Raw genomic sequence first — 13,293 nt, 5'->3', positions numbered from 1 at the left:
CACCAGGCTCTATCAGACCAACAAACCTGGTCCCCGCCCCCCCTTTTTTTCCCCAAATGATTTTGAGTTTTGTTTCACATTGTTCTCCCTTTCTATCCAGGATCTCCTCCATAGATCCCCCTCCGAGTGGTTGACAGTGGTATAGGCTGTACTCTTTACAGGAGCAGTTAAGTAGGTCTTTCTCTCTTGGAGTAGATAGTGGGTTTGAGCCACTGACCTTTTGGTTAGCAGCCAAATACTTCACCATTGTGCCACCAGGCCTCCTTTGGAATATGGTAGACTCATCAATATTTGTGTTGAGTGAGCAGCAGTCCAATTTAAAGATACATAAATAAAATAAGGCTTCAATCATGATGTTTATAATCCTAATGTGCAAATTGTGATGCTTGTTATCCCAGTGTGGCCACCCCTATTTACTAATATATTTGGGGAGCTCTGGATTGAGGGATATAAAAAAAATGGGAATTTGTCTCATTTAATTTAGCAGAGTTAATAGTTTTTTTGGCTATGCTTGAGAGAGCTTTCCTTGATTACAGAGAAGGACACAGTTAAAAACAGAAATGGAAGGATCTGATTAGAAAATAGAAAGCTTTTTTGGAGGGTAAAAGGCTTGGGGATGCTGCACATCACTTAATATATATTTATTAAGTCAGCAATTCCCTGCTGGTGTCCAGGCAGCCAGGTATACTACAGGGGGTTAAAGTTGTACTGCAACATTGATCTCTTGGGTCACATGGAAGCACCCTTGAACTTTTATTCCAGTTTGCTAAATATTTTGTTCCTGTACTTGATGTGAAAATTGTTGGGAAGCATCATGGTAAACAGATGGGTGGGGCTGGAGTCTGTAGTCTCATAAGGGGCTGGGCAGAGTTAAAGCTGGTAATATAGAAGTGCAGAGTGTTAGTGTTTAGATGCCTCCCAAGCTGGAAAGAACTAGTTTTTATGTTACCCCGAGTGATAGCATAGCTTGGAAGTGATAGCAGGTTCAATCATAGTTAAGCTAATTAGGAACAGCCCCCTAGCTTGGTAACAGTAGAGGATTGGTCAGGTGAACTATAGTGTATCAGCATAAAGAAATTCTGCTTAACCATGCAAAATTAAATTCATGGGTTTGGCATTATGTGAAATCTGCACACTGATTGCATCTAGGCAAAATCATATCCATAAATGGCAAGTACCTGAAATGAGGCTGTCAAAGGTTGAGTTTTTCCCCTCCCTGAAAGCTGCCTAACTATAAAAAAGGCAAACTTGGCTAAGCTATCTTAAAGTAATGGTTGAACTTACTAAAACAGGTCATTCAAACAGGCCAGGAATGCTTAGGTAACTTTCTTAACCTGTGAAGGTGATGTCATGGGGAGTAAACATGACTTTCTAGGGTCTTCAGAAGTTAGCAGGACTAGAGTGGTATGAGAAACATGGGAAGAAGGTATTAGGATCCTCCTGGAATTGAATCTTTTAAACTTCTTTAGGAATTTATAATGACAATTTGATAGTATGATATTGAACTAGGAATGCTAAAGATTTGGGTTCTGGTCCTAGCTCTGCCACTGGCTGGCTTTGACTGTTGTTCAGGTCCTTTATCTTCTCCTGACATCATCTGTAAATTGATGGGGTAGGACTGGATCTCTAAGGGCATTCCCAGCTCTGCTCTTTTATGGTTCTATTTTATATTGTTCTTATTCCTTTCTTTTTAATGCTCAGGTATTATCCATGCAGCAGAGGAGAAGGACTGGAAAACTGCGTACTCATATTTCTATGAGGCATTTGAGGGTTATGATTCCATCGATAGCCCCAAGGCCATCACATCTCTGAAGTACATGTTGCTGTGCAAAATAATGCTCAACACGTAGGTGCACATTAACTCTGGGATGTGAAAACTCGGGTCCTTCAACTCAGTCTTTCTGCCCTGGAAGAGATGGTTTGGGCAGAGGGTTTGGCCAGTTACAGGAGCAGCATCTTCTGGCCTGGGTCGGGTAGAGTGAGGTAGAGTTGGAGTGTTCCAGAGCACTTTTGCTTGCTAGACTTTAGAATTGAGGAGACAGATTTTAGAAATCCTCTTTCCGACTCCACTTGGAGAGTTTTCCTGCATCCTGGAAATACTCTGTCATAGCTGCTGAGCGCAGGACAGAGTCAGGAAATGGTTTATAAACCAGTGTTAGCCAACTAGGCCACCTAGAATGGGGGTGAAGGGGATGTTAAGGAGAGATTTGAAAAGTGGACAGAGTTTGAGCTGAGATCCTTTTGTAAGGAATCCTACAGAATTATTCATGGTCTTTTTGGAATAAGTGAGGTACAGACTGAGACTCTCTTTGGATCTTTCTGTTCTAAGGGATTTTATTTTAATATAAGCTGTTTTACTGGAATTTGACCTACTCTGCTTGTCCAGTGTTACTCTGGGTATGTGCAGTGCTGCTTTTGGCTTAACACTGGAGCTTTTCTACTTTTTGGTAATGAGTTTTGGCCCAGAGTGAAGAAAACCTAGCTTGTGCTACATGATGGGCATAAGGATCTAGGGGTTAGCGCTGATTATCTCTGTGGGCAGGGTCCTCTCAGTGGTATTCTGGGAAAAAAGTTTGCCTGAGACCTGTACTTAGAAGGGTAACACCCTGGAAGAATACGCTGGAGCCATTGACCAAGATTTTTTTTTCCCCCCTAGCCCAGAGGATGTCCAGGCTTTGGTGAGCGGGAAGCTTGCACTTCGGTATGCCGGGAGGCAGGTAGGGGATACCTTGACTGAAGTTCTGATTTCTCCTCACTCTGAGTCCATCATGTTATCAGGGTCACAGTGAACCACTCACCCATTGAGGCTAGTGCTTGTCATGTCTCATTCTACTCTCCCTTTTTTTAAAAAAAAAAAAAGAGAGGGAGATTGATTACGAGAGAACCAGATCAGGCATTAGAAACTGGTTACAAGATGTTGCTGTGTGACTGTTCTGGTTACCTAGTACCGCTCTGAAAAGAAATATACCACAAATGGGAAGGCCTTAACAAACAGGAGTTTATTCTTACAATTTGGAGGCTTTAAGTCCAAGTTCAAAGTGCCAGTCTCTAGGGGCTGGGTGAAAGCCCCTCAGCCTTGGGTTTCAGCTCTGCCTCCAGCTCCTGGCCCACTGAAGCTAGAGGCATTTCTTCACTCAGACAGATGCTGGCTGCTGAGGCTGCCAAGCCCCAGGTTGACAAGTAAAAAGGCACAGTCCCGATGTTACCAAACTACATGGCAGGTCATTAACTTAAGTCCCTTGTAAGTCCCAAGGTCGGCAGAACATGGCAGGCTGCTGAACAACAACACAGCTGCATGCAGGTCCAAGTGTGCCACAGGCTAGAGACCATTTCCAGGGCTTCTTATGTACAGGAAGCAGACCACATCCCAAAAGCAGCTACTCAGCTGCTTATGGTAGGTCCCACCATGGAGTTGATTGCCAGTCTCATCATGGGGAAAAACTACCACCAGCTGCCCAGCCACTCAACCAGGCCCAGCCAAGTTGACACACAACCATAACTACCACAATGATGTTGAATTGATTCCAACTCATAGTGACCCGATGTGACAGTAGAACTGTCACATAAGGTTTTCTTGGCTGTAACCTTTATGGAAGCATATTATCAGATCTGTCTCCTGGGGAGCCTCTGGGTGCGTTTGAACTGCCAGCCTGTTGATTAGCAGCCAAGCTGTTGCACTACCAGGGTTCCTTTCTCCCTTATATTTTTCCCCTTAAGCCCAGTTAGCGTACTTTCTATATTATTAAATTTTTGGCCCGGAAAGTGCTTAATGTGCTTAAGCACATGTCTGAAATCCATCAAGTGGTTTAAGGGACTTATAAAACTGAACTGTAGTATTTACAGTGAGTTAGGTTGTATTTATCTTTCATCAGAAAATCTACCCTGAGCCTTCCTTGTGAATTTAATGTGCACATAGTGTGAAATACTGAGCTCTCTAAGGTTCAGGAACCCAGTAAGGTCTGGTGCACACATGCTTTAGGGAAGTCGATTGCTTGGTGCAAAAACTTGGTGTGGATGATTCACCTGAGTGCTTGTCCTGCCAGTAACTTTGTAATCATGTCTTGAGTTTTGGGTATGGTGCAACAAGAGGCCCTTGGTGGTCAGTAGTCCCTTGTGTGGTACCTTAATGACTAAGTAGGTATCAGCATGACTTCCAAGAGTGAATAGTTGTGACCTGATGTCTCATATATCTGGACCATCTTTTTGCACTTTGCTTGACTAAAAAAGTAAAAGTAATCTTTCTGGATTTCAGATGAAGTTATTTCTAAACAGTAGATTGGCATGTGTGCACGCTCTCTCTCTCTCTTTAGAGACAATTTCCTTTTGTTTTTAATCTGAAAAACAGTTTCAGATCAGCTTCTAGTTTTGGCCCCAAGAATACTTGTGAATTTATGGTGAAAGGCTACTCTTACTAGAACTGGAGTTGAGCAGACAGGTCACATGTACAGGGCAAGGCCAGGTAACTAGGAGATGGTAGAGCATGACTTTGAATGTGGCTTATGTGTCTCTGAGTTCCAGGCTTTTCTCCTTAGGACATTTGTTCTGTCTATAGGACAAATGCTGGAGACACAAACCACACTAGTGTTGCACCATTTAATGCACTGTACAAGACACATCAGTCTTATTTAAATACATGGGTTGATGCACGATCTGCTCCACTGCTCCTTTGTACCGTGATGACAGCTTGCAAGCAGGTGTCAGGCTGATAACCTAGAAGGATGAGTGTTACAGAGTTCTTGTTGAGTGGAGATCTCAACCAGCTGCCTAAATCCACTAATTTTACTCTATGGGATTTTAACAGTCTCATATGTCGAATTTTGAAGCCTCAACCCTAATGGCCCAACTTAGTGTACAGAATCTAGATAAAGCCCAAGTATAATCAGGTCTAAGGACGAGAAGGATTTGAAGATAAGTTTGGTGGAGGAGGAAAAAAAATCACAGTTCTTTGGACAGTTTCCCTTTTAGCTTGTCATCTTTGGAGAATGCTGGATCAGGATCTGTTTTTTGGGGAAACTTTCTACTCCCTAGTATTTTTAAGTCACTTCAAATTTCAGTGGGAAACCAGTTGGCACAAGGTGGTATTCTTCTAGCTTTTCTTTCTAAGCCTCTGAAGAAGACTGATGGGGAGGTAGGTTCTTCCTTGCTGCCAGATTCGTGTGGACATAGCATACTGCTTCTGCTTGTTTGATAGAATGTGAGTACACAGGCTAGATCACTTAAACATTTTTTTCTCTTTATTTTTAGACAGAAGCATTAAAATGTGTGGCTCAGGCTAGCAAGAACAGATCACTGGCGGATTTTGAAAAGGTGAACATGGTATTGGGTTGGTAGGGAATGGGTGGGTAGTGGAGAGGCACTGGGACATCTTTGCATTGGTGAGACATTTAAACATTTTTAAGAAAAACTTTTTATTTTGAAATAATTAAAGTTTTATAGGAAGTGGCAAAAATAATACAGGGTGATCCCTTGCACCTTAGACTAGTTTCTCCCAGTGGTTACATCTTCAAAGCAAAAAACCCAAACTCACTGCCATCTAGTCGTTTCAGACCTGTAAATCTTTATGGAAGTAGATTGCCTTGTCTTTCCGCAGAGCAGCTGGTGGATTTGAACGACCGACCTACTGGTTAGTGGCCAAGTGCCTTATCCACTATGCCACCAGAGCTCCTTCCTCTGTTCTACTATCAATAAGTATCCCCAACCCCCAAATAATTACTGGAACCTCATTCCCATTTGCTAGCTCCATCCTTTCTTATGATACAGGGGGTCTGTATCCTCTGGAATATACAAAATGTTAACAGATACAGTATGTACGCTGGGATAGGGAATCCCCTCCTGCCACCAGCCTGTGTCCATCCCAGGGCATGTGAGTGTCATCCCCCACTAGCTGGCTAGAGAAGGTGTGTACCAGTGTGACAAAGTTCCTCTGAATAGAGATTGCCTAAACCCCAAGAAGATGTCTGAGCCTCCTCCTGCATAAGGGGATACATCTTACATAATTATAAGACAGATCAGAACCAGGAATTGTTTAAGCACTTTTGTACAATGATGAGTGTTGCATTGTCATACCTCATTTATATATAGTACTTTTCAGTTTAAAAAGTTATTTCTGTATCCTTTTGTCATATTTTTTACAACAAACCTATTATCTGCATTTAATGCTTGAGGGAACAGGGATTCAGAGAGGATGCCCAAAGTCACACAGCTAATAAATGTCAGGGTTTGACTCTAGGCCTAATGCTTGTTCCACACGGCCTGCTCCCAGGCATTCCCTTCAGCTCCAGGAAGGCTATGACTGCTGCTCCTCTGGGTGGAAGAGAAGATGTGTACATATGGGTAGAAAGAAACTTCTTTAGGGTGGTGGTCTAGGCTTTGTTTTACTTCTGTGCCTTTTATTAATTTTGGATGTTTTGAAAAAGGAAGAAAATTTGTCTAGGCATTAGGATGAGACTTGCATATTCTTTTTTGAACCTCTATCCTCATTGTCAAAATATAATGGCCAGCTTAAAAAAAATAAAACCTAGATCCAGAAAGAAAAATTTCATGTGGATGGAGACTAGGACACATGGCCTAAGACTCATCATGTCCCTGGATGTTTCTTGCCAATTCCTGCCTCCTTAACTTGGCATGATTTGCACACTCCCCTTAACACATGGTACAGCCACCATGAGGTTGGGATATTGAGGTCATTACCTAAAGGTAAACAAATCACATATATGAATCAGCCACCTACATCATTCTATCCCAGAGTGTGTTTGATGGAACACTTCTATTAACTTCTTTGGCAAAAAGCATTTTGTGGTCAGATCCTCAGGGCTAAACAAAGTCAGAAAGGGGTTTTGTTTTAATGGGAGAGCTGTATTTTGCTGATTTTCCTTGTATAACTTAAGAGCTAGCTGTGGAATTTAGCATTTCCCATTATTTAACCTCAGAATCCTTTTTTTTTTTTTTGGTCTCCCCACAGAGACCCTATTTGTTTTGTAGAATACAGATTGAGAAATGCTTTTAGTTGGTTTGGCTTACAAGCTGAACTGCTCTTGGGCTTACATGATTTGAGCTGTCCACATGAGAGTTTCAGAAGGAGAGATGGTGTTTTAGGGTAGCCTCTTGGGGTTCCTTTTCTTCTGTTTTCTGTCCTGGGTTTTCTTTCATCTCCCAAAAATCCCAGTAGTTATAATCATGTAATTACGAGGCCAGCAGCCTACTTAGGAACCCAGGAATGGCTTTCCTTTTAAATGGTTCTTTGTGTCAATCTCTGTGAACCGGCTCTTTTGGTAGGCCCTGACAGATTACCGGGCTGAGCTCCGGGATGACCCGATCATCAGCACACACTTGGCCAAGTTGTATGATAACTTACTGGAACAGAATCTGATCCGAGTCATTGAGCCTTTTTCTCGAGTACAGGTAAGAACCCTCCTGGGGACCCCATAGCTCTTGTTTGCGGGGAGGAGGGGCCCTGGCTAGTCGTCCTTGCTGTAGCTACCTCCCTTACCATACATATCCAGAATGGGAACTTGCTTCCAGGGGTGTGACTGGCGGGCATGAGGCCACTAAGCGCGTGGGTTTCTCTTGACAGGGAAAAGGAGTTGGGGAGAAAAAGATGCCCTGAGGTTGCTCCCTGCTTGTGTTCTGAGTGTGCTCTCCTTTTACTCATGTGGTAAATGTTTTCTGCATTGGGCGTGTGGGGCAATCATGTGTTTACTGTCCGTAGTGATGGAGGCAGATGGACAGCACAAGAGTCCTAAGCACAGCTCAGAGAATCTGGCCCTGCAGAGCCATCTAGCAGGACATTGAGAGAGACAGCAGTCTCCCCTTCCTTTCTCATATTGGAGGCCAAAGTAAAACTTGAAATACTGGTATCTTTTTCCCTTTCCTTTTAGATTGAACACATATCTAGCCTCATCAAACTCTCCAAGGTAAGGAGTCCTGAGGCCAACCTGGGGGTAGAATGGGGAAAGGGTTGTGCAGAAGGGCTGGCACTTGTTGGAAAGCTCCCAAGCTTCTCTCAGGGGGAATGGGGACACTGGGTGCTGGGCTGGAGTTTCATTGTTCCTGTTTTTTTGTAATCCATTTGCCCTCAGACCCTTTATGCAGGGTCTTCATGTCAGTCTGATCCTTGCCCAGTGGATACAGGTGCCTTTAATCACATGCTTTGATTTTAGGCCGACGTGGAAAGGAAATTATCACAGATGATTCTTGACAAGAAATTTCATGGTGAGTAAAGGTCATATAGGCGAAGGGGCTGCTGGTAGTGATGAGGTAGTTGAAGAGGTGTCATGCTTTTGTTTATGTTTAAAGATAGTATACCATTTATTTCTCTTGGGGGTTGCCTGGACCCTTGTCCCTCCTAGCGCTGGGAACAGAGTGTGTAATAAGCATGCACAAAGAGAACAGGGGGCAGGAAAAAGGAAATTAGGGCTGCTGCTCACATGCTTTTATGTCTAATCCCTTCTTCTGTCTGGGTTGTCCTTATGTTTCCTGCAGGGATCTTGGACCAGGGGGAGGGTGTCCTGATTATTTTCGATGAACCCCCAGTAGATAAAACTTATGAAGCTGCTCTGGAAACAATTCAGAACATGAGTAAAGTAGTGGATTCCCTCTACAACAAAGCCAAGAAACTGACATAGGTGAGTGCCGGCTCTGGGACCCAGGGCCAGGGCAGCGCTGTCTTCTGCCTGTCGAGACTGAAAGCCTCCTCATGTCCTCGCAGCTTCCCCGATTGACACTGCTCTGTCTTCTCTTGCAGAGTTGGATCTGTAGCGGTCCTTTGGAGAGTATGTGTGGCGGGAGAGTGAAACCTTTGGGGGAAAATGCTAGGAGATTTTTTTTTTCTTTTGTTCTACTTTTCGCTCGGAAAGTTTTTAAATCCTCATTTGGTGCATCTGTATTCCAGTCAATAGGTGTGCCAGTTTTCATGTAATCTTTACTGGCCCAACTTGGGAGCGGGAAATTGCTTAAAAAAAAAAAGAAAAAGAAAAAAAAAGGTTATTCTAAATAAAAGGAAAAAGGCTTACACTACCTAAAGCTGTGCTCTCTGCCTCCTGGGAGAGGGCCGCAAAGCCAGGCACTCCGCCAACCACTGGGAGTACTACTAATCCACCCGCTGGGCGTCACCTCTCCTCTTCAGAATTGGGTGTTTGCAGACCATCAAAAGCAACGACTTTTTATTCTGTTTGTACTGAACCAAAACAACTGTGTATAGACTGCTGTTTTCTTTTTTATTTGAAATGAGGCGTTTCGGTGTTCTTTCCCCTGTCATATGGCCTGTCCACGCGCCCCTCCCTGACATTGGCTCCAGCCGACTGGCCGGAAGGTCCCGCCGCCGCCGCCGCCGCCGCAGCCACAGCAGCAGCAGCAGCAGCAGCACCACCTGCACGGCTCCGCTCTGACCTGTGACGGAATGGGGACGAGGCCAGGAGCTAGTGTCCACCGCGGCCACACAGGGAACAGTGTGGGCCCTCAGCCCCCAGGGGGCCTGCTGTGCATGTGGCTTTTTTTAACATAGTAAACTAGATTAGACGTCAGTGTTTTAATTGCCCCTCTCTGCTCTTTTCTCTCTCCCTTCTCTTTCCCTTCTCTCAACCAGGAGACTGTCTCATGTCTCTCTTCCTCTCCCTCTGCCCCCTCCAGAGGAGTCAGGCTGTCTGCAACCCAACAGCTTCTCTCCCTGTCCCACTCCTCTTGCTGTCAGATGGATTTATTCCTTTTTTAAACAGTGAACATCGGAAATGAGACTGTGGGGTGTGGTTTTTTTTTTTTTTTCTTCCTCTCGTTGGGTTTTTGAGCAACCTCATGTCCCCCTCCCAGGGAGCTTCTTTATTTACCTCTTAAAAATCACACGGATGGGAGGTAGCGCACTGTCATGCAGCATGCTTAGTTTTATGATGAGGTGGCATAGCAAGGCTTTAATGCCAGTGGGGCAGGGAAGCTTCTGCACCTTTGTTGTGCTATGATTTCTTCTTCCTCTCATCTCTTCTTTGTCTTCTCTTCCTTTCCTCTCCCCCTCCTCCTGCCTCCTCTCTGCTGGCCTCCTTTTCTCTTTCCCTTTCTCAGATTATCCTTCCAGATTTTCTTAAGAAATTTATATTTTGTAAAAGGATTTTGTTGTACCAGGTTTTGCATCCTCACCGAGTCTGACTGGCTTTTATTTTCCTCTCCAAAATCAAGTTTTTGTTCTTAACATCTTCTCCCCATCATGTCCAGTCACTGTTTTGGTTTTGGCACCATCAATATCAAATGTACAAACGGTTCTTGCTAACCAACACCAGGTATATCTGATGTTCAGATGAGTTCCAATAAAAATAATTTTTTTTTCAAAAGGTGTCCTGTTTCTTGAGTGTTGGAGGGCTTCTGAGCAGGTCCAGCTCTGTGTAACCCAGACTTCTAGACTGACCTCTACTATCTCATTTGCTTAATGGGAGACCCTTAGCCAAACTTGGGGTAAAGTAGAGAGGGCTTTGGGCAATGAAGTTGTTCTGTGAGGCTTAAAATTTGAAAAGATGTTGGAGTATCTTTCTCCAGTGCAGCGTGGTCCAGTGAGGACGTGAGGGTTTGGAGGTGTGATAACCTCTGAGCCTGTTGCTCAGCTGCACTCACCGGATGATGCTTCCTTGGCAGGTAATGGTCATGTTAGGATGTGGGGAGGTAACAGAAGTGCAAGTGCCTGGAGAGTCCTGACAATCAGAAGTTTCCATATGGGAATCTTCCAAACCAGTGGTTTTCCTATGCTCGTGGACCGTGGGATGGTTTTTTTGAGGGGCTGTGGCGCTGCCGTGAGCAGTGAGCTGTAGCTCCCCCTAGCTCCACTGGTCTGAGCAGTTCTGTCATCTGTTTTAGTCTTTTGTCTCTAATTTTATTTGCAGAAAGAGTTTTGTTTCTTTAAAGGACCTTATTTCTTGATTTTTTAAAAAAGTGTGGTTTGGGTGAGCATACTAGTTTTCCATTCAACAATTTATACACATTTTGTATCTTAACATTAGTTGCAATTCCCTCAGTGTTATAGTACACTTCCCACTTCCTCCCTGGGTCCCCCTCACCCCCAATCCATTCGTCATTCTTTCTTGCCCCTTCCTACCTTCTGAGCTTTGTTTGGCTTTAAAGGACTTCAAAAAATACTTCAAGAGACCCAGAGCTGGAGAAAGGGCCTCCTGAGCCGAAGGCAGCCCGAGAGCTCAGGGCAGCAGCCTCCTCTCTGGTCCCTTTGTGGGTCTTAGTCTGATGGCTTTCTCTAGACCTGCACAAGCCATAATGTAGCCACTAGCCATGTGGCTAGTTTGAATTGTGATACACTGTAAGTGTAATTGCAAACCTGATTTTGAAGACGTCAAAAATAAAGGGGGTGGGGGGGAGAAGATAACTCGTGATGAAATATTTTGAGTATAAATAAGATAACTAAAATGGACCTGTTTGTTTTTGCTTTTTCAATGTGGCTACTAGAACATACTAAGTTATATATGTAGTTGTGGCTTATGTTCTCTCTCTGGGACAGTGCTGCTGTAAACCTCCCTAGCAGTTGTGTCACTGCTTTCGTTCCCAGGCCTCAAATAAGCCGAGTGTAGGCTCAGCCAAGGGGCAGGTAGCCCACAGGCTCGGCTGGGCTCAGTTCCCTCACCCAGGTGCCTTCCTGGCCCAGCCTTCGTGGTGCTAGGGCTTCCTTGTGTGTTGGGTGACACGCCGCTGGCCTTGGGAACGGGCTGAGGTGTTTGGCTCTGGTGCCCTGCTGCATGCCAGAGTTATGTAATCTGTGCTGCCCAGAAGGGCCTCTAGATGCTGCTCTGTGATCCCTGAAAGAACAAAGCACTACTTCCTTGGAGCCAGAGCTCAGCCCTGCTTTATTTGGAAGCCTTTCTGGAAGCTGGAGCTTGCCAGTTGTGGCTCCCTCCGGGTGGTCTGGGAAGTGGGGCATGTAGAGGAGAGGGGGGCCTCAGCAATGCTTGGACCTCCCAGCCCAGTGGGACAGTAACAAACAGGCTGGTCCTTCAGGCAGCTAGAGATAGGCTACGGATAAGCAGGCTGATTAACAGAGGTAGCATTCGGCTATACAGGAGAAAACGGCTCGGCATCATTCAGTCGAGTCGGCCTCTGGGTCCTTAATTCTGTCATTTTGGGCTGATTACTGCTCTTCCTTGCTTCCCACTTTGAGCAGTGATGGGAGCTGGGTGAGGGAGGGGGGAGGTGGTGAGTTGAGTGAGCAGAAGAGCTATGTGGTGCCTTGAAATAGGCATAGCAGGCATGGCGTAAACGGAGAGGGGTTTCTGAGAGCCCCTTCAGTCACCACCATCCCATTCATGCTCTTCTGTGAACATATTTTCCCTTTTCTGCTTTATGCTTTTCCTTTTGAGGGTGCTCGGGTAGGTCTAGGGAGCTCTGGTGCAGTCGTTAAGCACTTGGCTAACAAAGTTTGAGCCCACCAGCTACTCGGTGGGAGAAGGATGCTTTCATATAGATTGTAGCCTTGGAAACCCTGTGGGGGAAGTTCTACTGTTCTATAGGGTTGCTATGAGGAACTGGCTTGAGGGCAGTGAGTGGGGAAAAGCTGGCCAAACAGAGGACATCAGAGCATGGCCAGGCTGAAAAAGGCCCACATAAATATATGCTTCCTTGGTTGGGAAACTTGGGGTGAGGGCAGGTAGAGTCTGGTACTGCCCACTATGAACTAGAATAGCCAGAATTGAAATTTATAGTTAACGGTAACAGAGTAGGCTCAGATTTTCCTAAGATTAAATGCTTGCTTATCACCAGAGTGAGAGAGAAAATGTGGACACAGCCAGCACAGGAGCAGGGCCCCTGCACTGGGGGCTGGAGGAAAAGAGGCTAGGGTTCAGCTTTGTCTCAGACTGGAAGAGAGTTACTGGGCTAGTGGACCTGAAGGACCTGTAGGCTACTGCTTCTTGGAGGTCTTAGCATTAGCGGAAGGACTTTTGCGGACAGTCTTTTGAAGAGCAGGTAGGGGTTGTGTACTGAGGAACATTCAGAGGGAGGGGCATACTGAGCTAAGACCTGCTACCTTAGGATAACAGCTGCTGTGGATGTTTCTGAAGTGCTGTAGAACAAGTGGAGTCAGTGGTGCAGTTAGACACTGGGCTACCACCTGAAAGCTTGGCAGTTCTGGTTCCCTAGTGCCGCTCGGAGCTCTGGTAGCATAGTGGCTAAGACACTTGCCTGCTAGCCAGACACCTGGCGGTTCAAACCCACCAGCCACTCCTCGGAAGGAAGGTTGGGCAATCCTACTTCCGTAGTGATACTGCTTCGGAAACCCAAGGAGGACTCAAGCCCAGAACTGTATGATTCCAAAGG

General features: G+C 45.2%; 1 protein-coding gene across 1 annotated transcript in view; it reads left to right on the top strand.

The window, feature by feature from the left end:
* PSMD11 (proteasome 26S subunit, non-ATPase 11) overlaps positions 1-8,624 on the top strand; it is a 38,748-nt gene extending 30,124 nt beyond the window's left edge. The window contains exons 7-13 of the mRNA XM_007937330.2: positions 1,702-1,846; positions 2,657-2,717; positions 5,245-5,307; positions 7,276-7,401; positions 7,878-7,913; positions 8,160-8,211; positions 8,482-8,624. Of these exons, the coding sequence (XP_007935521.1) occupies positions 1,702-1,846; positions 2,657-2,717; positions 5,245-5,307; positions 7,276-7,401; positions 7,878-7,913; positions 8,160-8,211; positions 8,482-8,624 (626 nt within the window). The remainder of the gene's footprint in view (positions 1-1,701; positions 1,847-2,656; positions 2,718-5,244; positions 5,308-7,275; positions 7,402-7,877; positions 7,914-8,159; positions 8,212-8,481) is intronic.
* The last annotated feature ends 4,669 nt before the right edge of the window (positions 8,625-13,293 follow it).

This window comes from Orycteropus afer, unplaced genomic scaffold (assembly GCF_000298275.1).
Source record: "Orycteropus afer afer isolate SDZICR_OR568_19922 unplaced genomic scaffold, OryAfe1.0 scaffold00042, whole genome shotgun sequence".
In the NCBI taxonomy this organism is placed as follows: domain Eukaryota; kingdom Metazoa; phylum Chordata; class Mammalia; order Tubulidentata; family Orycteropodidae; genus Orycteropus; species Orycteropus afer.
Note: the sequence above shows the minus strand (reverse complement) of the source record. Positions and strands in the feature narration are given on the sequence as shown.